The 21,668-nt window shown below is 53.9% G+C and overlaps 6 protein-coding genes across 6 annotated transcripts; 3 read left to right on the top strand and 3 right to left on the bottom strand.

The window, feature by feature from the left end:
- Nucleotides 1–338: 338 nt before the first annotated feature.
- On the top strand, nucleotides 339–3,494 carry M409DRAFT_49353 (uncharacterized protein; the record flags this gene model as incomplete). The annotated part of the gene is made up of 4 exons (XM_033811220.1): nucleotides 339–1,175; nucleotides 1,251–2,851; nucleotides 3,022–3,337; nucleotides 3,399–3,494. The coding sequence occupies 4 exons, from the start codon at nucleotides 339–341 to the stop codon at nucleotides 3,492–3,494; spliced, it is 2,850 nt and encodes a 949-aa protein (XP_033673717.1).
- Nucleotides 3,495–5,053: 1,559 nt separating this feature from the next.
- On the bottom strand, nucleotides 5,054–5,807 carry M409DRAFT_16784 (uncharacterized protein; the record flags this gene model as incomplete). The annotated part of the gene is made up of 7 exons (XM_033803766.1): nucleotides 5,054–5,102; nucleotides 5,153–5,203; nucleotides 5,256–5,294; nucleotides 5,345–5,387; nucleotides 5,443–5,466; nucleotides 5,521–5,556; nucleotides 5,603–5,807. 7 exons carry the CDS (start codon nucleotides 5,805–5,807, stop codon nucleotides 5,054–5,056), a joined length of 447 nt encoding a protein of 148 aa, XP_033673716.1.
- A 142-nt stretch (nucleotides 5,808–5,949) lies between these two features.
- M409DRAFT_16783 (uncharacterized protein) lies at nucleotides 5,950–11,012 on the bottom strand (the record flags this gene model as incomplete). The annotated part of the gene is made up of 6 exons (XM_033803765.1): nucleotides 5,950–6,417; nucleotides 6,548–8,220; nucleotides 8,282–8,507; nucleotides 8,571–9,005; nucleotides 9,060–9,201; nucleotides 9,256–11,012. 6 exons carry the CDS (start codon nucleotides 11,010–11,012, stop codon nucleotides 5,950–5,952), a joined length of 4,701 nt encoding a protein of 1,566 aa, XP_033673715.1.
- A 329-nt stretch (nucleotides 11,013–11,341) lies between these two features.
- Nucleotides 11,342–12,453, top strand: M409DRAFT_49351 (uncharacterized protein; the record flags this gene model as incomplete). Its single annotated transcript, XM_033811219.1, has 2 exons — nucleotides 11,342–11,970; nucleotides 12,276–12,453. 2 exons carry the CDS (start codon nucleotides 11,342–11,344, stop codon nucleotides 12,451–12,453), a joined length of 807 nt encoding a protein of 268 aa, XP_033673714.1.
- A 938-nt stretch (nucleotides 12,454–13,391) lies between these two features.
- On the bottom strand, nucleotides 13,392–18,088 carry M409DRAFT_49350 (uncharacterized protein; the record flags this gene model as incomplete). Its single annotated transcript, XM_033811218.1, has 2 exons — nucleotides 13,392–13,946; nucleotides 14,006–18,088. 2 exons carry the CDS (start codon nucleotides 18,086–18,088, stop codon nucleotides 13,392–13,394), a joined length of 4,638 nt encoding a protein of 1,545 aa, XP_033673713.1.
- Nucleotides 18,089–19,853: 1,765 nt separating this feature from the next.
- Nucleotides 19,854–21,554, top strand: M409DRAFT_62504 (uncharacterized protein; the record flags this gene model as incomplete). Its single annotated transcript, XM_033815202.1, has 1 exon — nucleotides 19,854–21,554. One exon carries the CDS (start codon nucleotides 19,854–19,856, stop codon nucleotides 21,552–21,554), a length of 1,701 nt encoding a protein of 566 aa, XP_033673712.1.
- Between the last annotated feature and the right edge of the window lie 114 nt (nucleotides 21,555–21,668).

Here is a 21,668-nt window from a genome sequence, read left to right as displayed (position 1 = left end):
TCGTGTGCTTCTGCTGTCCGCAGCCGCATCCTATTCACATGTACAAGCACATGCCTTCCGTGTCACTCGCAGCTTCCAGAAATGAGAGTCGCATGCTATCAGAAGTGAAACATCCTGCCTGGCTTTATTCACCATCTCAAGCGCAAGACACATGAAAACGAGCAGCGCACTGCATAAGTAATTTCCAAACTCTTGTTTAGCTCGTCTCTCTCTACAACCACTACCAACACTACATCCGACCACGAACCATCAACACCACACCCAACCATTACCCCTTTCCTCCTCATCAGTCACAACCACCCCTGCCCGAGGCGGTTCAGCCTCCTCCTTCTTAGGAGATGTGCTTCTCTCGATATGAAGAGGAGTCCATCTCCTGCACAATTCGCGATGACCGACCTCTGAAATGGGGCATTCCTGATTCACGACCCTCCGACGCTCACGAAGACAACACCCTCACGATCGGCTCCCGCCAGGCCAAGCGCCAACTTTCCCGTCGCCTTCACAAGATCTGCAAGACACATGCTCGTGCTGAGGGCAAAGCACGTGCTTATGCCGAGCTCATGCAACAGCGAGAAGCGCGAGCTCATGCGAAAGCTCTTGCTCAGCAGAAGCTCGTAGTCAAGCGATTGGAGAAGCAGCTCAAGAAGATCATTCAGCAAGAGTACGAGAAGTCCTTCCTCGAGCGCGAACACCGTCACTTTCTCAACGATTTGGCCGAATCACATGCCAGATCCAATGAAGAAATTACTGCCTTTATGGCTCCGGGTTCCGCGCCAGGACCCAAGGATCCTACGGGACACCCACTGAGAGTTTGGCAGGACATCACATGTGACGGTGTCGAGTTCCAGAAGGGAGAGGTCGGCGAGGTGAAAGCCTACGACAGCACCAGAAACAGGATGATGGTCCTGTTTCCTCGTCGACACGAAGCCAATCCCAATCGTCCACGGAAGGAATGGCAGCCTATCATGCCCCTCAACCCCAGCTTCATCGAAATCAACTGGGGTGTGAAATGGGGCCAAGAGAGTATCAATGCCAATGTCCCTCCCGCCACTACCAACATCGACTGGAAGGACTACATAGACCTCTCGAAAGAACACAACCTGACAGTCATGGCTTATCGTCTTCTGAACGCCATCCTCAAGTCGCTCCACAAAGGAAACCTACCTTGGCTCGGAGTCTGGATCCAGTCGAAGTTTTGAAACCAGAGAAACTTACTCGACTGGTTTCGAGAACTTACGAAGGCAGCTCAGGCGGCGGGCACGGTGAATGCGTTCCATTACAAGAACCCATGGACCGTGCAAGATTTCTGGAACAAGGGCATTGTCATCGACAAGAAGTCAGGAGCGAACGGAATCTACCTGAGGATTTATCGAGAGTTCCAAAAGAAGCACAAGGGCGACAAACCCAAGTTCTACGTCGGCAAGACAGAACGCTCCTTTGGAATACGATATGGCGAACACGAGAGCGCAACGACAAGCAAGACTGCACAAAACTACAGTGGCCATCACTACATCACCGCACGCGATGCTCAGTACAGGAAGTCGATCGAGTTGCTCAGATTTGATTCCACCACACTAGGAGCTAGTGGCAAAGATTATGACATCGCCGAGAATGTCATGATCTGTCTTCTGGGAACGTACAGACAAGAGCTCCTCAAGGACCGTGTTCGTGTGACTTCCACCGACGCTACCGAGAGTACAGAGAGTCAGGTGACGGACGAGCTGGAATCCAAGGAGGCAGGCATCCAATTGCACCAAATCGCAAGTGAACTATTGCGGAAACACAACTGGGGAAAGCATCTTCGCGACAATCTGTCTGGTGGCGTGAACTGGTCATCACCATTGGGAGATGCTTCGACAACCAGATGTGAGAAGGTGTTGTACATGCACATAGATGCAGGCGACCGCCATACATACACTCGCTCTGCGTCCAACGTGAACAAGGGATCGAACAAAGACACGCACACCTTCTTCAAGATCATGGGCATGGACAAGGCCGGAAAGAAACAGGCAGGCATAGCCTTCCAGAGACATCCTGCAAAGAACGGTCCAGACATCAAGCAGCGTATCGTCATTACATTTGAGATCATGAAGAATCGTCGCCATCCACAAGCATTCGGGCGTCTCCCGGACGTCCTTGGCTGGAGCAATGGTGACGATCTCAACAAGTTCGCTGTTCGCGTGGAGTGGTATGACGAGGATGAAGACCAGTGTCAGAGGATGTATCTGCAGCATTCAACCCTGCAGGTCAACTTCAAAGATCCCAAAGTCAAAGGCAGCTTGAGTCGCTACAGCGACATCCTGTCCTTGTCCATGTTCCTGCAGGGAAAGGCATTCGCCACAGTCTTCGATTGGCAGCATCCCAGGATGGACAGGGCACGGGTCAAGACAGTGACGTTCGATCCCTGGACTCAAGCGTACAATCTGGGCAACTATACGCTCGGAGGTCTCGTTGACAAGCCTAAGATCGATGACGCCCGTACGAAGGCACAGCTCGAGGCAGTTGGTCTTCAGCTTTATGGTAGGCCTTGGGACGGTACGTCCTTTTTGACAGGGCTTACGCAAAAGCGCTCCAGGTGCGACACCTGCTACGTCGCCTACCGGGACGAGAAGAAGACTCAGGGATCTGGCAGACCCAAAGCCAAGGAGTGCATCAGAGCCCAGTACGGCACTGGGGAATGCGAATGCTGCTTCGCCTTCGGACGGAAGTGCACGTACACCCCATCGAAAATCATCGAGAAGATCGGGGTCGGGAAGGTTCGTAACATGCTTTTCGGCTACGAAGAAGACGAGGATGCTGCGCCGGCAGACATCGAGTGGGGCGAATACCTTTCTGGAGAGCTTATGGAGAAGTGAGATGCTGCGAAGGGTGACGGCTCTGACCTGAAGAGATTCACGGCAGGAGGGAGCTGCCTTGGCTACCTTCTCTGCTTTGTATCTCGGGTTTCATGTCGCCTACCGGCATCTCTGGGATGGAACTTCGCGCTTTGGCGCCGCCTGCTGTGCTTCTTGTTGTATGTAGTTCTGGAGCGTTCTTGGTCTTTCAGCCTGAATCAAAAGTTTGTTGTTCCCTACCAATCTTTATTTTTTGGCTGTCGTTGGAGAGAGCAGTGCACTGGAGCTGGAGTTTGAAGGAGTTCTTCGGCCTCTCATTGGCTGCTGGTGAAAAGTTCGGTTTGAGCTGTTTCCAAGTTGTTCGTGCCGTCTCCTCACAGAATCAGCAACAGCCAATCACAGCGCGAGAAACTCTTCCAACTTCTTCAAGATTTCAAATTCTCAACAGTAGACAGACCGTGGGGAGTGGCTTCCGTGGTATTGCCTTGTTGGGCTTGTGTACAGTACGTACAGTACGTTGGGGTGATACTTGTTCCCGCCTCGTACTTTCACTTCTTGTTGTAGGAAGACCTCCTGCAGGTTGGGATCAACTCGACAAAGCGAGGAGTCCGAGGACGGCTTGCCAACAACAAGGACAAGAAGCCTTTTTCCTGTGCCTAATTTGTAAGGATTGGCTCAACGTATTCGACATTCCGCTCATTCGATGCGCAGCCCCCATGCAGTGTAGAACGGCTACTGTTGTGCTTGTGGTTGCTGTCAGAAAGTTCTCGTGATTGAGGGCATCGACGACACACAGTGGAGCTCCACGAATGATGATACCACTGTCCTTCAAAAGCCAGCCTTATGCAATACAACACTGTGTCTCTTCAAAAGTGCAAGTATGCCAACAAAGCTTTGCAGGTTCCTCCGAATGTCAATTTGCTCCTGCCCTCCCATCCATTCCCATGGCAACCAATACCCCTGCCCGAAGATCCTACGGAGTACTTTCTGTGCACTTTTCCAGTATTGCAACTTCACCTCTTGCTAGATCCTTGCCCCAGTATCACCAGTGTATGTCTCCTCTGCTCTTGCATCTTCAAACATGCCAAAGCTTTCTCAAATCTTCCGTATATGTTGCAGATATCTGAACGAGGAGAAGTCAGTACAGCACAATGCTTCAGCGAATGTGGAGGCTTACCATTTGCCCATCTTCTCCACCGATCCTAAATCCCGTGAGATGACCTGGCCACAGGCCGAAGAGAGTCGTCAAACTCTACGCCTGGGAGTAGAAAGAACGATTGCATGACTTGTATGGGCGCGTAGGGTTGCGAGGTTCGTGATGAGATCCGGTATAGACCAGACAGGAGAAATGGAACTGGCGGCCTCCTGGCAAACGTGCTCGTCCACAATTCTGGACAGCGATGCAGATAGTACGTAAAAGGTAAACAGCACTCTGTCGCAGATCGATACTCGTCGTGGGTCGTGAAGGTCGACGCCAGGCGCAAGCCGTGAAATGAAAATGGCGTCCCGCTGGCGGTCGATATACTCATACGCGGCTTTCGACGCGAGTTGAACAAGCCATGGAAAGTTGCTGATGTCCATCGCAGGCTGTCGTGCTCATTTCCACCAGCGAAAGACGTCCGGCAGGAGCTGAAATGAAAATGGCGTCCTGCTGGTGCTGCGGGCGCACTTGCATGTTGACGAAAGGCGAAGGCCAAGTGGTGAAATGAAAATGGCGTCCTGTTGGTGGCTGCGAATATCTGGAGCGCAGGAAGATGTTGAAGAGGCCGTGAAATAGAATGGTGTCCTCCTGGCGGTTGCAGTCCTCATGCCGAATGGCGGAAGCTGGAGAGCTGGAGAGCTGGCCATAAACCGGATGATGCCGTCAGATGTGAGGGGTTTCAGTCATCGGTAATGTGCGTGCCGCGCATATGGCCACAACGATACCAAGAAGCGTTCTCTGGGACCGTGAGTGAAGGTTGTCGCGGGATCTGTTCGCACTGTGTGGAATGCCGGCTGACTTGCGTATATCGAGAAGTCGTTTCAGATTTCGTCATGGTGCCGCGGATCGTTGGTCGTTTCGACTGCCTCGCCAAAAGCGAGACATGAAATGAAAATGGCGTCCGTTGAATACCGAAGTACTCAACAGACGCCTTTTTTTATGTTTTCATTTTTTTTTTTAAAGAACGACCAAGAACGAACGACGAACTCCAAAGGCGAGGGCACAAAACAACGCAAGGCTACTTCTGCGCCTGTCTGGCGCGAAGTGCCGCGAGGGCCGAACCCGTTCTATTTTGTGGTCAGCAATGCCATTTTGCTCGATGAACAAGATCAAATACTTCTTTGGCCGCGCCTGCGGCATTGCAGCCGCCTTGGTGACGGTCTGCTTCCTATTGGGATATCAGTGTCGCTCGACATGGGATTTTCATGTTCGGAGCTGACTTCTCTGTCTTGGCCGCTTTGGCCGTCTTTGCCTTCTTCCTGCAGAGACGTCAACATTGCTTGTATACGAAGAGGAGTGCTTATCCTACTTCGGCTTCTCCTTCTTCTCTTCCTCCTCGTCATCGTCATCTTCTACTGACAAGTGTTAGGGCGTCATGGTGCGGTGCGATCGTGAATTGGGACGAACCGAGCGATCTCTTCGCGGGCACAACTGCATCGATAGTCAGCTAGAGGAACTGGAACCCGTTTGTGGAGCCCAACATACCCGGCACCACGTTCTCCTTCTCATCTACGGCCATCACTGCAGACAGTCAGCAGATACCAGACGCAGCCCAAGCTCAACGTACTCTCAACGGCCTCCGCCTCTCCCTCGGCGGCATTGGCTTGAGTAGCAGCGAGCTGCTGCTTCTCAAGGGCAGTTGACTTGTCAACCGCCGAGGGAGAGTTCCAGTCGGCCGGGAAAACGACCTCAGGCACGGGGATGAGATGATCAGCTAGATGGAACCTCGTTCCATCACCAAAGATTTGGGTTTTCGGGAAGGCAAACGACATTTTCGATACTATCTTGATGGTTACAGAACACTTTCACACCGTGAAAGCATTTCGACGTGAGGTCGATTTTGGGATGGACCCACTCGTGCATGGCGCTCTTTCCATCTTCCACGAACATGGTACCCAAGGAAGTCGCAACCCTTCAAGGCTTCCACTTGAGCTTGGCAACAAGTTTCTTGCCTCCAGAAAGGTACATGTAGGATCCAAAGAACACCACCGCGAAATTGAATAACGTGAAGGCCCAGAAAATTCCGAAATCGCGCCAGACATTTGAGTAGTAAACATTAAACGTCGCCGCAAACTGATTCCCATCCCGATACTGACAGAACCCGCACAAGCCATCGGACAGCGTCGTGACGTATCCGCCGGCCTGCTGAGCGTAGGGCCCAGCATAGCTCTGGCAGTCCAGTCCAGGCGGTGTTGAGAATCTGGCGAGCTCGCTCTCCTCGCAGCGTACGGGAACGCCGTTTGTGACCAGCGCGAGCATGCCTTCGAGGAGGTAGTGGAAGGGGGAGAGCCAGTACATCCAGGAACGCCAGAAGTAGGGGAGGCCAGCATAGGGGACGACGACGCCGCAGAAGGAGACGACGAAGAGGAAGAAGAGGGGGACCTGGGGAGGGGGTTGTTAGCTGTGGTTCTAAAGTGTGTTTTGTGAGGTGTTGGGGAAATGTTGTCTGGGGTGGTGGGTAAGGGGGTAGTGACTTTTTGTCGCCACCCATTCCGCACATGTCTATACTCACCAGAATCGACGCCAGCAGCTCATTGGGAGCAAACGAAGCTATACTCTGTCCGAAGCTGACGTAGTACATCTCAAAGAGACACACGAACAGCCAGACCGAAGCGGAAGTATAAGTATCCCTGGGAAACCAAGTCGCCCAGTACCAACAGCACCAGTAGATCGTCCCGGCCACAAAAGACCACGGCAACTCCGGCAAGACCGCCGCAGTCGTAAACGCAAACCAGCTGTAGATCTTGGAATTCCTCTCGCGGGACTTGTAGATATTCCGCAAATCCAGATACCGCGGCTGGAGCTGCTGGATCAGCGGCGGCGAGATGGTCAGCGTCATGAAGATGGAGAAGAGGCGCGATTGCATATCGATGGAGCTGTTGCCCAGGTGCCAGAACGTGAACGTGTTGAAGAGACCCGTGAAGATGTGCAGCATGAATTTGCCGATGAGGTAGTCCGGACTGCGCCAGTACGCGGCGAAGTTCCGGTACGTGACCGTATAGACTTGGGTCATGAGCGGCATGGCGTATTCGCGGTCGTCTTTCAGGTTGGCGGAGACTTCTGCGTTGCGGCGCTTCTCGATCATGGATTCGATTTCGTCGGAGCGGGCTTGCTTTTCTTTGGATGCGGCCCATACGTCGCCCCAGTCTTGGCCGTCGTAGTCCGGGTTTCCTGCGCCGATGGCTTCGAGCATGTACTCAGCTGGGTTGGCTTTGCTGGGACAGTGTTTTGCGCCGTTGGCTTCGAAGTAGTCAATCATTTTGCGCGAGTCGTGGCCGAGTTCGCCGTGGTATACGAGGCGACCTCCCGATTTCAGCAGGATCAATTCGTCGAACTCCTCGAATAGAACAGCAGACGGTTGATGGATCGTGCAGAGAATGGCTTGTCCAGCGTCAGCCAGCTTGCGGAGGAATCGAACAATGTTGAACGCCGCTCCACTGTCAAGTCCAGAAGTCGGCTCATCGAGAAACATGAGCAGTTCGGGCTTGCTAGCAAGTTCCACCCCGATAGTAAGACGTTTCCTCTGTTCCTGGTTAAGACCATTCCCAATAGTGCCAACAGTTGCCCCAGCAATGTTCTCCATCTCGAGCAGCTTGATGATCGTCTCGCAGTAGTCGTACTTCTCCTGGAGTGGAACCTCGCGAGGTTGTCGTAGCTTGGCACTGAATCTCAAAGCCTCTCTCACCGTCGCAGTCGGCTCATGGACATCCATCTGCTCGGCGAAACCTGCAGAGCGCTGGAAGCTCTTGGGGAGCGGTCGTCCGTCGACGAGGAAGTCACCCTCTACTTTGCCAAAGTTGATCCGCTGAGCGAGAGTATTGAGCAGGGTCGTCTTGCCAGCACCACTTGCTCCCATGAGAGCAGTGAGCTTTCCAGGGCGGACATATCCTTGCACATCCTGAAGCAACTTTCTCTGACCCTTTTGGTAAGGGATCGTGTAGTTGACATTCTGCCAGGTAAAAACAGTATCATTCTTGGCAACCGCCTCGGTCTGCTCATCCGAATCAGATGAGGTCGGCTCACCAGGCTTCTCGTCCTTCTCCGGATCCGCTGAAAGGGCGTTAGCCGCGTCGGGGTTGTTTTTTTCCAGATCGTTGTCCTGTCGGCCAGTTTCCAAGGCGGCTTCGACCGATTTTGGAGCTTGTCCGCGCTTGTAGATTGTCACGGCGCCACCGCCCTTGTTTGCTGCATTCTCGTTAGCATTCGTGCCAAATGGATGTATTCTTCCCGAATTGCAGTGACTTACGTTTTTGCACTTCCATTCCAAAAGCCGTCAGAGCCACAAAGAATGCGAAGAAGGCGCACACGAAGCCAACATTTCGCCACAAATGACTGCGACTGTACTGATAGGCGACTTGAATGTAGTCTGCACCTGAAACGATGTCCGACCCTGGAGTACTTCCTTGAATCGTACAGCCTTGATACTGTGCAGTCGCATTTGGGCCTTGCGGGACCAGATTTGGCGAAACGCACTGATTCTTATTAGCAAAACATGCCCTCGTAGACCGTGTTCAATTGACCTCGCCAAGACGTACCTGAATCTCCAAATTATAGAACTCGTTCGCCATGAGACACTCAAACCCATACTGAACCGGATTGATCCATCGCAGCCAACTGAACCACGGGTGCATCTTGCTCGGCGGGATCAAATAACCAGTATAGACAATCAGAGCTTGGATAGCAACACCGGTGATCCTCGTGGCGATGTCCAGATTCCGGGAAAGGGACCCTATCGATCTGAAGAACGCATACATGGTCATTGTCAGGAGGAAGAGGACCAGGACACTGATGAAGAATTGCGAGGCTGTTCGTTGCAGGTTCGACATCCAGTACACGACGATATCGAAGATGAGGACCTGAACCAGCACGAGAGGGACGTCGACGACGGTTTGGGCGATCGCGAAAGCGGCTGGTCGGTAGAATTGGAAGGACTTGTGTTTGAGGAGAATTGGGCGGGATTCAAAGGCGGCCTAGAGCAAATTTGTTAGCACTGGCAGATTTACATCCCGTGAATCAGACTATACCGTCAGCTCAGCAAGAGCGAGCAAAGCATTGAAGAGTAGCATGAAGAAGAGTACACCGCCACGTGGGAACACGCCGGCACTCGTCTTGGGCATATCGTAAAACAAGCTGCCGACGATGAGCGCCTGGAAAAGGATGCCACCCCTATGAAAGTCGTCAGCTCACGAACAAATCTCGACCTGGACATTCAACACTCACCACTTCCCACCCAAACTCTGCTTGTCACCAAACATAACCAAAAACTGTCGATGCGTACAAGCCCAGACCTGCTTATGGAACGGAATCGTATAATTCTTCCGCTTCGTAGACTTTCCTTGCTCCCTCTCTCGCTCCTCGACCTGCTTCTGCGTCTCCTGCTCGAAAGCCTCAATCTCAGCCAAATTCCGCTGATGCTGTTCGCTCTTGAGGAAGACGTCTCCGAACTCGGCGGCATTGCGAGGAATGCGGTTCTCCCAGCCTTCCTTGATGTGTCGCTCGTGCTTGTCGGTGACGGAGGTGAGGAAATCAGCGGACGTCCAGCGAGGAGGTTGCACGAAGCCGAGATCTTTGAAGTAGTGGACGGCATCGTCGGTGCTGCCAAAGTAGGCGCAGCGGCCTTCGTCGATGAGGAGAACTTTGTCGAATTGCTTGTAGAGGTTCTCGCCGGCTTGGTAGAGGGCGACGGAAGTGGAAATGTGTGCCATGTTGGTGAGACTTCGAAGAGCGCTGACATATTCGAGAGCAGTGCTGGCGTCCAGACCACGAGTGGAATTATCCCAGCATTGAGTAGAAGCCTTTGTGATCATGGCCTCTGCAATGGAAACTCGCTTCTTCTCGCCTCCACTGACGCCACGGACGTACTCGTTGCCGACTTTCGTGCCCATCGTATGCTCGATCCAGAAGAGTTTGACGACGGCCTGCAGGAAGTTCTTGACGTAGTCCTTTGGGCTCTCACCCTCATTGCGAGATTCCTTCCCGGGCGTCTTGCACTGTAGTGCAAACTTGAGGGTAGCCTTGACGGAAAGGGTCGCGTAGTGCAGATCGTCTTCAGGATTGTACAGTACCTCGCCACGATACTTCTTAAGCATCGTATGGTGATCCGTACCACCATAGCGAACATCTCCATCGATCGATTCGAACCCAAACCGCTGGTTGCCAATAACCTTCAAAAACGTACTACAACCACTCCCCGGCCGACCCAACACCAACACCATCTCGCCAGGCCGAATAACACCAGAGAAGTCATCGATAATCGTCTTCACAGGTGGTTTGCCGACAGCCTTCCTTCCTTTGCTGAACAGGCCGCTCACTAAGCGAGGGATTCCAAGAAAAGGATCGGACACGGTTGGTTGGAGAGCAGCCCCCAATCCCATTCCTTTGACGGTCAGATGCTTAAATACCACTCCCACGTGCCGTGTCTTTTCTTCTTCAGAGTGTTCTTGTCGCGTGCGGCCGAACATGCGACTCATGAGACGGTTGATCTCCTCCTGCTCTTCGGCGGCTTCGGTCTCGGTCGTCGCTCTGCTGAGGCCATCGCCAGAACGTTGCGAGTTGCGTCGTGATAGGTGCCGGATTAGGTGGTCTTCTGTGAGTGACCTCTTGCTTGGCCGTCGTTCTGCAAGAGCTGGTTCGTCTTCTAGGTCCCTTTTCGTCTTGACGGGAGACATGTCGCCATCGTCATCGTCGGAGGCAGAATCATGTGTAATGGTCTCTTCGATACCAGGTCCAAGAGCAACCTCTGGATGAACATCTTTCTCGAAGCCATCATCGTTGCCTGCGCCATTGGGTTCATTGTGCAGGACACCTACAGCGCCTCCTGCGCTGAAGACTTGAGTAGTGTCGCTGGTATTATGGCCCGTCCTGGTCGTCGTCTCTGACGATTGTTGTCGTCCGTTGTCCACAGAGCTAGTGCCCCTGGAGATCCAACCTCCAGGGACATCGCTGTCTAGCGGCGTAGGTTTCTCGGTCGGATCCATGCCAGCAAAAGCAGAAGCCAAGGCCTGCTACTCGGGGGCCGAGATTATGGAACTGGGGCGAAGATCACGAAGACCCGAATGCCGTACTACAGTTGATATAAAAGCGCAGCTGCCGTCCTCTTCGAGAGGGAGTGCGACTGCCTCTCTTGTTGTACCATGCGACTGCAGGCAGGCTCCTCGATCCGCGGGCGGCGTCGAACGCCTCTTCCAGAAACTCTTTGCAGGCAGCACGGAGTTGGCGTCGAACAACAAAGCGAGCGCGAAAGGCCGGTAACTCCCCAGCAGGCCAGATCCCAGGAATAAGGACGAGAAACCAGATCCAAGATTCGATGGACTGTATCGCGCACGACGATGATAGGGATGAGAAGAAACCGACAACAGACAAAGAACCGGACAGAAAGGCGTTCATCTACCTCCCACGGCCGACTGACTCCCAAGCAAAAAGGACGCCTCGAAACAAACGCCAGACGGGACCGCGCATCATCGACTCACCACGCCTAGACACACGCACGCATCTCCCCTCCCTAAACTCCCCAAGCCTCGTGCCGGCCAAAAGCAGCCGCACCACGCATCCCCCACCGAAAACGTGCATCGCGTTCGCAATGTCTCCCGTCCATGGAGTATCCACCCAGCAGGAATGTTTCAGCGCATTCCAATTGGTTGCGGTTGTCCAAGTTACCGGATCCGAGCGAAACAGATCACGCAACATGCGAACGCGATCCTGCTGCCACCGACGCAAAGACGCAAAGTACTTGTTGTCTGGGCCAATAATGTCCGTGGCAGGAGAGCGGCAGGTCTTGGGTCGGGAGAGCTACTCACTCGGCTGGAGGAGGAGATCGGGGATTGCCAGTCGCCGTGATCCCGATCTTGTGATTGACGTTAAAATTGGCCCGTCCCCGACGGATCAAAGGCATTGTTTGCAACGACTTCCGCTGTCGTACACTGTAAAAGATGGTAGGTAAATTCTCTCGTCCGATCTGCAATTGCAAGCGCACGTTGCGCGTGTATGGGATTCCACAACATCAAGGCTTTGCGACATCTCGCTCACGGGCTTACCACGAAGACCCCTCTCTCTTCTTCATCATCAGGCTGCGTAGCCAGTCCTTGCCCTAACATTCCCAGATGCGCAGACTATAAGTCGAGCAGTGAGTGCCAATGACGACGGTGAATGAGAAGAGGCGCAGAAAACTCTCAATTCATCATCAACTCCAAACGAGAGCCACTCCCAGAAAATCCCCGCTCTCCTCTACGAAATCAACACAGCCTTCCACCAGGCCCCCATGCTACTTCAACATCATTAGAGATCCACAAAGACTGCTCTCTAGTCGAACGTCTTAGCCTCATAGATGCAACCGCCGCAAGTAATAAGTCTCGCACCAATGATAGAGAACAAAGAGTAGCGAACGCTCATTACCGACCTCTAAAAGTTCAAAAGCGCTAACCACGAACCTCCTCGCTCTGCCCCGAAAAGAGACGCCCAACGCAAATTCCAACAAAAGCACGAGATCCCCCACCCCCCGCCCACCGTCTCGCACGACATCCTCGAATCCTCCTCGCACAGAAAGACAAAGAAGCGACCCCCGAAATCCGGCCCGAGTCCAAGTCCTTTCTCGCACAACATCAAGAGGAGATAGGCGGACATACAGTCAGTACTCACTTTCGCAGAATCCATCAATCCCTCAATCCACATTTATTACGAAAATGCTCACCAAAACCTCCCGACCCCTCGGCCGAAAACCGATGGATCGGATATACACCATCACCAACAACAACGTGGAGCAGAGTAAAGGACTCAAGAATAAAGTAGTTTCTGCGGTTCATCTCGCCCACACCAGGGGACGCTTATTGCTCTAAACTCTCTCTCTTTCCCTACCGCTACATGGAACAAGAGTAGGACGGACTCTCCCTCCTCTCTGCAATGAATCAATCAATCAAATCGTCATGTGTGCTCTTTTGGGAACAATAGCACAAAAACAAGAAACACCGATGCTATGCTAGTAGTAGTTCTGCCGTCGTCGCCTTGAGAGTACACAAAATCACATCCAAAGGACTTTCGCCTCCCTCCATCCGTTCGGTGTCAGTCATTCGTCTAAAACATGTTTCTGTGTCTTTCGTGCTCGTACACGCCGTGCTGGTGGCGTTTGATTGAAAGAGGTTGTGTGTTTGGGTGGGGTGTTGGAGATCGTAACCCAGGTCGATTCATCGTATTGTATTCTCTATTTCTTGCATACTTGGGCTCGTGGTAAGGATGGTACTGTTGATCCTCGTCGATGCTGTTCTCGTATTCCGTGCTGTGGTCCGGAGAATGGTATCGAAGCTGGGAGATGACTGTCGTCCAGGATCAGGCAAGACCTTTATTCATCAAGCAGATTCTGTTCGTCAACTCTGTTCTTCAGGTGCTGCTGTGACCACGTTTCCATCCTGCGATGGCTGCTCGGCTTCCTGCTTTTTGTCTTGCTCTTCGATGAGTCGGTTCTGTTCTTGAGTCTGTTCACTCGTCGCCTCCTCTTTCACCGTTGGGTCATCAATCGCCGCGGCGACTTTGATGTCATCAGGCGCGTCAACTCCAGGAACCTTCTGTGGCACGTCCTCACTCGGTTGAGTATCTGCTTGCAAAGGTGTTGCATGACCTTTGTGGAACCATCCACCACGCTCCCAGGAACCAGGCTGGTACAAGTTCTCCTGGCGTACTTGCTGGTCCATGACCGCTTCCATGATCTCGGAAAGCCGTGGGAAGGAGATCGGCTTCAAGATCCATCCGTCAAAGCCGCCATCAATGTATATCTTTCTTTCTTTCTCTATAAGCGAGGCAGACACTGCAATGACGGGTACTCGTCCATTAGCAGCAGCGTATTCGGAGAGAATTCCGCTAGGATGAGACTTCTCGAAGGAGCGTATCATCTTGGCAGAGGTGAGACCGTCCACGATGGGCATCTGATAATGTCAGCAACTCAAATATATGTAGGTTTACTTTGATGTAGACATCTACGCACCTGCATATCCATGAGAACGATGTCGAAGAAGTTGGTCTTCTCACAGTACGTGCTCGCACACTCTTCTCCGTTGACGGTAAGTGTCACTTCATGGCCAAGTTTCTCAAGACGCTTCTTGATAATTCGACTGTTCACGGGGTCGTCCTCTGCGACGAGTACACGCATGATGGTCACACCAGATGCTGGTGTTGCGGACGTTGGTGAAGCAATTTGCTCGCGTTTGCTGCTCGTCGATCCGGTGCGTGACGAGGGAGCAGTGAGTGGGCGAGTAGATGTCGAAGTAGGTGAGGATGGGTAGTCATTTGGTACTCTGACAGGACGCAACGGTGTGCCCGAGTCGGCGATGCTGCTTTCGCCGGCCTTCTGCAGCTTCGTCTCGCGGAGATGACCAGGTACAGGCGCGGTTTCGATACTCCTAGATCGTGACTTCCCTGGTGACCCTGTGGTCTCGGCTAGGTTGGTCGTGTGCCTGTGATCGAGTTTAGGTCGGGTCACCTCGGTACTATTGCGGTTGCTTGGTCTGTTCTCATGCCAGCCTTCCACTCGATGAGGTTCTTGTATGGCCTCGATGAGCCTGTCCGCTTCGCTCTTCCCACTTTTGTTGGATGACTTGCTGAGCGTGCTGCGTGCAGATTTCATGCTGCCAAGGCTCTTCTTGCTAGCCGCACTCTCGCTACTGTTCTTGCGAGACAACTGGCCACGCTCGTCAGAGTTTCGTCTCCCACTGCCGCGCTCGATCAGAGTGACCATGCCCTCAATTGGTGGTGTGGTCGGCACTTGCTCACCGAGGGGTGTTACCGATCCTTGAGAACTTCCGCCCTCCACAGTTTGTTGGCCTTGCCCCGAATCTGCTATTTCGAAGGGAAATTGGATGATGAACCTTGATCCCTTGCCTTCTTCAGATTTCAATCGCAGTTGGCCGTTCATGTTGCGGATAACACGCGCAACCACGGCAAGTCCGAGGCCAAGCGTCCTGTCGTCGTCCTTCCTAACAGCCTCAGGCAGTGCTTTGTCTGTGATGATGGGCTCCGAGAGCATGTTTGCAGTCTCGCTTTGGACTTGCTCGAGTTCTCGAAACAGCGCATCCAGCTTCTTCGCGGTCATTCCTACGCCCGTGTCTGATACGCTAACCTCCACATCAACGTGGTTGTCTTCTCTGGATGCAACGTACATCTCAACCTTCACGCCGCCCTCGGTCGTATTCTGGATCGCATTGGCGGTGACGTTGGATATAGCTTGGCGAATTCGTCTTTGATCGCCCACAACTTGACGGGGAAGACCAGGAGCGTCGGTGACTTCATAAGATATGTTTTTGCGCCTGGCGTCGCCTTTAAACATATCAGTCGCTTCGTAGAGGGTTGCACTGAGTTCGAACACTTCGTCCTTGACGAGCTCGCCCCCTTCTTCCGTCTTGGTCAGGTCAAGAAGATCGTTGATGACATAGATGAGGGATTTTGAGGCAGAGTGTGACTTTGCCAGATTGTCCCGCGTTTCCTGGTCCAGCGAGCCCTCCAAAGCAATCTCGAGATAGTTGATAATGGCGTTCAACGGAGTTCTTACTTCATGAGCCGAGTTTGCGAGGAGGAGTCGCGTGAGTTGGCTGTTCTGTAGCGCAGCCTCTTTCTGCCTCCAGACCTCGATGAACTTTCCGTAAACCAGACACAGAACGGCTGCAGTTTCAATTTCTTCCTCTGTCCACTCCCGACATTTCCCAACGACGGTCTCGCTCCAGGTGCGGAAACTCTTGCGTGGCTCTAGGTACCCTTCAGTGCCTTCTTTGATGAACTTTTCGTACGGATTTCCCGCCCACTTGACCTCCTTGAGTTGCCCCTTGCGGAAGAATACAATGAAGTCTTGACCTCCAGCGGACAGGGGCACTAGCAGGAGACCTGCAATCTCGCTGAAGCCGGGAGGGTAACGCAGGTCTGGGAAGTCCTCCTTGATATCTTGCGAAGTCATGACGTTGCTGATGGATCGCATGCGCAGGTATTCCAGCATCGCCAAAGCCTCCTGAGACTGCTCCAGATTGCCCATTATCTTCGTCTCGTCGCGAATGGATAGCAAACCAAAGTCGGCATCAAAGAGCTTCAGTAGATCCTCTGATGAGGCAATGATGTAACCCGAAGGATTGCTCTGAGTCGGCACAGTATTGATCAGCTTTCGCGCTTGAAGACGCGAGGCATAGGAAAGGCGCTCAATGTTCCGTGACGCAGAATCGCCGACCAAGCGACACATCTTGCGAATAGGAAACGACACCCTCATGCCCTTGGAGCCGTACGAGTGGCACGCTATCAGGCCCCACAGCTCGTCAAAAGCGTTAATCGAGATGGACATGGACGACCGGACTGCCATATTCGCAAGGTATTTGAGGTGAATTGGCGACATTGCTCGAAGGTATGAATATGTGAGGTCCAGCGGCGTTTCCAAGTCTTCCACTGTCCTGCAGACAAGTCGTGCCGTCTCTTGTGATCGGTCGTAGAGCATGCGAACTTTATTGACTTTGTACAGCTCTCGAGCTTGTTTGGGGATGTCAGATGCCGGGAAATTGAGGCCCTTGTAAAGATCTTTGGTCGCACGAGGGTCGACCAATTCGGTCACGACGCGTCCGTTCCAGTGCTGATCAAATTGATAGACCATGACACGATGGAATCCAGTGAGCTCTTTCACCACACCGACCAAAACCTTGAGGAATCTATCCAGATTGGGTGCTGCGGCCAATTGCTCCTGGACCTGAGACATGATGTTGAAAACTTCCATGGCTGCCGCCTCACCCTTTCGTTTGCGGGCGCTGCGGAGCACCCGTAGAGGCCGACTGGTGTTCTGAGTGCTCTCGGCATACTCCTCCTCCGTCGGCATGCTGTTCAAGGTATCCTCGGGCGGTTCTGGCGTCGAGTCATTGGGCGGCACAAGAGGGTTCACCGGGTCGTCTTCGAGCTCAAACTCGCATATCACCAGATGGGGGTGTGCTTCGTTGACGTGCATGGCACACCAGAACTTCTGGCTTTTGCGCTGAGCGTTTCGTATTGACATGGTGAAGACTTCTGGCCCGTTCATCAACACATCTACTTCGTCATCTCGAATGAAATCCACGTGATCAAGTAGATTGTCGGCTTGCTCTTCTGAGAGGATGTCCGTGAAGCTGTCGAGCGCGAAAAGCTGCCTTGGAGTGTACCCGATCATGCGTTTCGAATTCTCACTCACCACCCGAACCACCAGCTTGCCTTCTTGTTGCTCTTCGAGTGCAATGAGTAGTCCAAAGCCTTGCACTGCGCCTGGAATGTGAATTGGCTCGTCTTCGCAGCGTTGCAGGGTTTCGCCGTCTCGACCAGTAATGATTGCGTGGCCACCTTCGGACACGACGTGTTTGAAGCGCGCTGTCACCAAGCCGCCGGCATCATCGAGACTGCTCTTCGTGCTCCTTACTGAAGGGGGTCGCCGCGATGATGGCCTCTGACTCGGCGCTGACTTTTCGCTGGCGGTGTCGTTGACAATGTCATTCAGCACTCGCTGGGAATCGGGTTGCACCCCGGGAATCAATGGAGCTTCCCCAGCACTGGACATGGAGGCGTGGCGGCTATGCCTGAGGGAGTCTTCATCCGTTCCTCTTGGCGAAGAAGCACGTTCCGCGCTCGTATGTCGGGATGACCTGGCAGGGGTAGTGCTGCTGCTACTGGTACTGAACAACTCGCTGGCACCCATCGACGTCCTCCTGGCTTGCGCGGCGTTTTGAAAGTATCCCTCAGATCTATCAGATCTGTTCGCGGGTGTAGGTGTGGGATCAACAGAAACAACGGAACGGATGGGGAAGACGCGGTCTGCTGCAGCCGGACTGAGTTGCCCTTCGGTCGACGCAGACGTGGGTGATCGCACCTGGTCACCAACATTGACATTCGGTCTCGGCAAAGGTTCCTTCCCCGACCATTTCGGCCTCGTTATGCCTCGGGGTGAAGAAGCCGCCCGAGCTGGTGCCGAGTCGTCGTGACCTCCATTGTTACTGGAAGATGTGTCGCTGGTGGTGGCAGTGGTAGTATCATTGTCGCTGGGGCCGCTCGACTGCCGGTCACGGTTTTGGGCCGAAGACATGGCAGCGGCCAATGCGGCCGTCGGCACAGTTCGCTGACAATGTCAAGCGCAGCGGGACGTGTGTATTTGTTTCTTTGACGAGGACTGGATTCGGCCCAGGCAGGGATTGCGCGCCACACTCCTACGTGCCCATCAAGATTGTGTCCAAGTCCAATCTCGTGATGCCCCAACGCCTCTGTTGTCGAGAGCAACCAACACCGTGGCTCCTGTCGCGGAGGACCTAAAAGCCCTGTGATTTCCGCCACCTGTGTTCCAGTGTGATTCTCTGTGCATCTACCGCGAAACGAGCCCTGCTACAGCAATAGATCTATATCCGCGTCGGCTGGTCGGTCGCAATGATGGTGGTGTCGGCGGTGGCAATGGGTTGATAGCGATCGGAGAGCTGGCAGATGCGCGTGATGCTGAGAAGGGTGATAGGGGAGAGGGCCGAGGATTGATGCTGGCGGGCAGCGTCGCACGAAGGGGCGCTGGCGGTGGTGAGCGCGGTGGGCAGCAGGAGACTATCTGGTTGCTAGCGCTGGACCTGAGGCTGTTGGTGGGTGCGGCAGGAGGAGGAAGAAGTGAGGTGGAATGCTAGTGGTGGGCTAGAAGCAGCACGCACGAGTACAATTAAGGTTCAGAAGCAGGTAAAGTGGCTCGCCTGCCCAAGAAGCAAAGCGTCGCGTATATCCCTTCGTGTCCACGCGGAGATTGTTGTCATGTATCAGCTCACCGTGCACAGGAGACGCAGAGGGAACAAAATGACACGACAGCCCTCCCGCCTCGCTCGCCCTGCCAAACGATCAACCAAGCCAACGCCAGCCGGTTTGGTGGGCTTTGCAGGCAAGAAATCGAAATCACGCGCTGGCTGCAGCAGCGACGACGAGGTGGCCGTTGATCCCGGACTGCACCTGCGCCTCTGTGGCTCCCGTGTCCACTCCCGCTCTCTCCAGGCCTTTGTGGCCATGCCGCTCCCTGGGTCAGAGATTTGCGCTGTGCCAATGGCAGGGCGGCGGCGGCGCGTCAAGCGGGTCAATCAAATCAGTCGGCCAACTGCTGTGCTCATGGTGGCATCATCGATCAAAGATCCCAGGAGCAAAGCGCGGCGCCAGCAAGGGCTCCTGGACGACACCCGACTTCTGCTGTGGCGCTGTGCAGATCGACGTGGGCCGGACAAAGACGGCGGACCTTTGCCGGACGAAAAATGTCGAGCTCTGGGGATGGATGACTACTTTCCGCGGAGCTGAGTGCGGCAGTTGTGCATGGAGGAATGAGGGCCGAGAAGGTGCTGTTGTTCACGTGCATTTCGAGCCGTGATGGTGGCATAATCAGGCAGTTTGAGGCTGTTGTGGTGCCATCCACGTGCCGCACCCAACTTCTCCTCTGATACCTTATCTGGGTCTATCGTCACACGCCATAGTTCATACCAGCCTTGCAGTGTTTGCGTTGAATGTGGAGGAGCGTGAATTGCGATTGTTGCAGTCTTGTTGACCATTCATTATTCACTCCACATGCGACGCCCAGGCTGTGACCAAACACCGCGGCACGCCTAGCAACTCGTGCAGAAGCGTCACCCGGTTATTGGCCCGCCTTCTGCACCGCTTGCAGCACCACGACGCTGTCTCTCGACCTCACCACGCCTCCCACCACCCATGCTCCACGCCACCCCGTCTCCAGCAGCACTTGTCCCTGCGCCGTTCCGTGCCTCGCGTCTGTAATAAAGATGCCGCCCGCACAGCGCCCGCGGGAGGATACTTCCGCGTCCTTTGACCACCTCCGTCTGGACATGGACCGCCACCACCGCACTCGAGAACTGAACGTCGTCTTCGCCTCGACGGGCTGTGCTGACGCCAAAATCGTCGAGACGCTACTCCCCCAAATCGCCGCCCTCCCAGACGTTTCGCTGCGAGCAGTTTTGGATACGGGCTTCCGTGGGCAGGACTTCATCACTGCGTCGACAGAATGTCTGACCATACCGAATACCGCCCGGCACTCGCCCACGCGCGATGTCGCCGAGATCGAGCAAGAGGCCGCTGAGTTGTGTGAGTGGGCGAACCTGCTGGTACTGGCGCCCATAGACGCAAATAACCTGGCCAAGATGCTGCATGGACACACCGATAATCTTTTGTTGGAGATCTTGCGAAGCTGGAATGTGTCGAAAAAGATACTACTACTGCCGGGCATGTCGAACCTCATGTGGGAGAACCCCATGACCAAGAAGCAGCTTACCAAGATTCGTAGGAAGTGGAATTGGGTGCAGCTGCTACAGCCAATATTGTGGAGTTTCGAGAACGATGAGAAGAGAGTTACTTCGTGGGAGGCGGCAGATGAGCTGGTCGATGCGATTCGAAACCAGGTCGACTTGCTGAACATTGGACACGGCATGGACGTCTCCCCGAGCCTAAAGACTGCCTTTCCCAAAGTCTCCAAAAAGCCGGACAGTCTACTTCCACCTGAACTGTGGAGCATGATCATCGATTTCACGGGCGACTGGGAACTTGCGCAAACGCTTCACATCTACACTAACCTTTCCCCTCCCGCAGACTGGACTTCCCACACAAGCCCTCAGGGTCCACGCAACTACATGGAGGCTCTCGAGCTCACGATCCTGCGCGGCAATCTGGCAGATGTAAAACATTTCATCGCGACACATAGTGTTCCCCGGTGGCTGTCCAAGCTCTGCGTTCGATTGATCATGCGCTTTGCCATGACTCCTCTATTAGCGCATCTCGAAGCCAACCACAAGGACCTTTTCTGGGCGACGTTTGGACACACTTTCCTCCCCGATAAGGCATCTTCTGTCTTTGGTCGGACCGAGATTCTCGAATTCTGGCGAACATCCCCCTCTTTCCTTACCAAGGAGTACAACTCTGAAGCCCTCGACGGCGCCTCGCGCGCAGGTTTTGTCAACGTCCTGGAATGGTGGCAACACTCTGGCCTTCCCCTCAAGTTCACCGAAGCCGCGCTCGAGCAGGCGAGCAGCCAAGGCCACACCCCGGTCCTCGAGTGGTGGAAATCGCAGTCTACCACCGTCGACGACACCAACGCCAACGTCGATTCTTCCAAAGTCCGTCTCAAACCGGGAAAGAGCATCTGCTACGCCACCCAAAACGGCCACACCGAAGTCGTGCGCTGGTGGCTTCGATCCGGTATCGCCTTCCCGCACGAAGACACCGTCGCGAAACTCGCTTCCACCCACGGCCACGTCGACATCCTCCAACTCTGGCACGACCTGAAAGGCTCCAAAATGATCTTCGACAACCAGGTCCTCGTCGGCGCCACGAAAAGCGGAAACGTCAAGGTCCTGGAATGGTGGAAGAAGTCGGGCCTGAAGGTCGAATACAAGACTTGCGACGTGGAGGAAGCGCTCGAAGATGGGTATGAGGGAGAGAGGGGCATGGAAGTGAGGAGATGGTGGGCGAGGAATGGGTTGAATCTGGGCGTGGGCACGAGTGAATGGATGAAGACGAAAGTCTTGAATTCATAGGAAACGCAGCAGGTGCTGTTTGAGGATCGAAAATTGAGATTGTGATTGAAATTGGTGCTTGTTTTCTTGGTATGCGTTCTAAGCGAGCGTGGAGTCTCTGTCCTTTGGGGGAAG

The sequence above is a fragment of the Zasmidium cellare genome, assembly GCF_010093935.1.
Source record: "Zasmidium cellare ATCC 36951 unplaced genomic scaffold M409scaffold_2, whole genome shotgun sequence".
In the NCBI taxonomy this organism is placed as follows: Eukaryota; Fungi; Ascomycota; class Dothideomycetes; order Mycosphaerellales; family Mycosphaerellaceae; genus Zasmidium; species Zasmidium cellare.
This window is presented reverse-complemented; position numbering and strand designations above follow the sequence as displayed.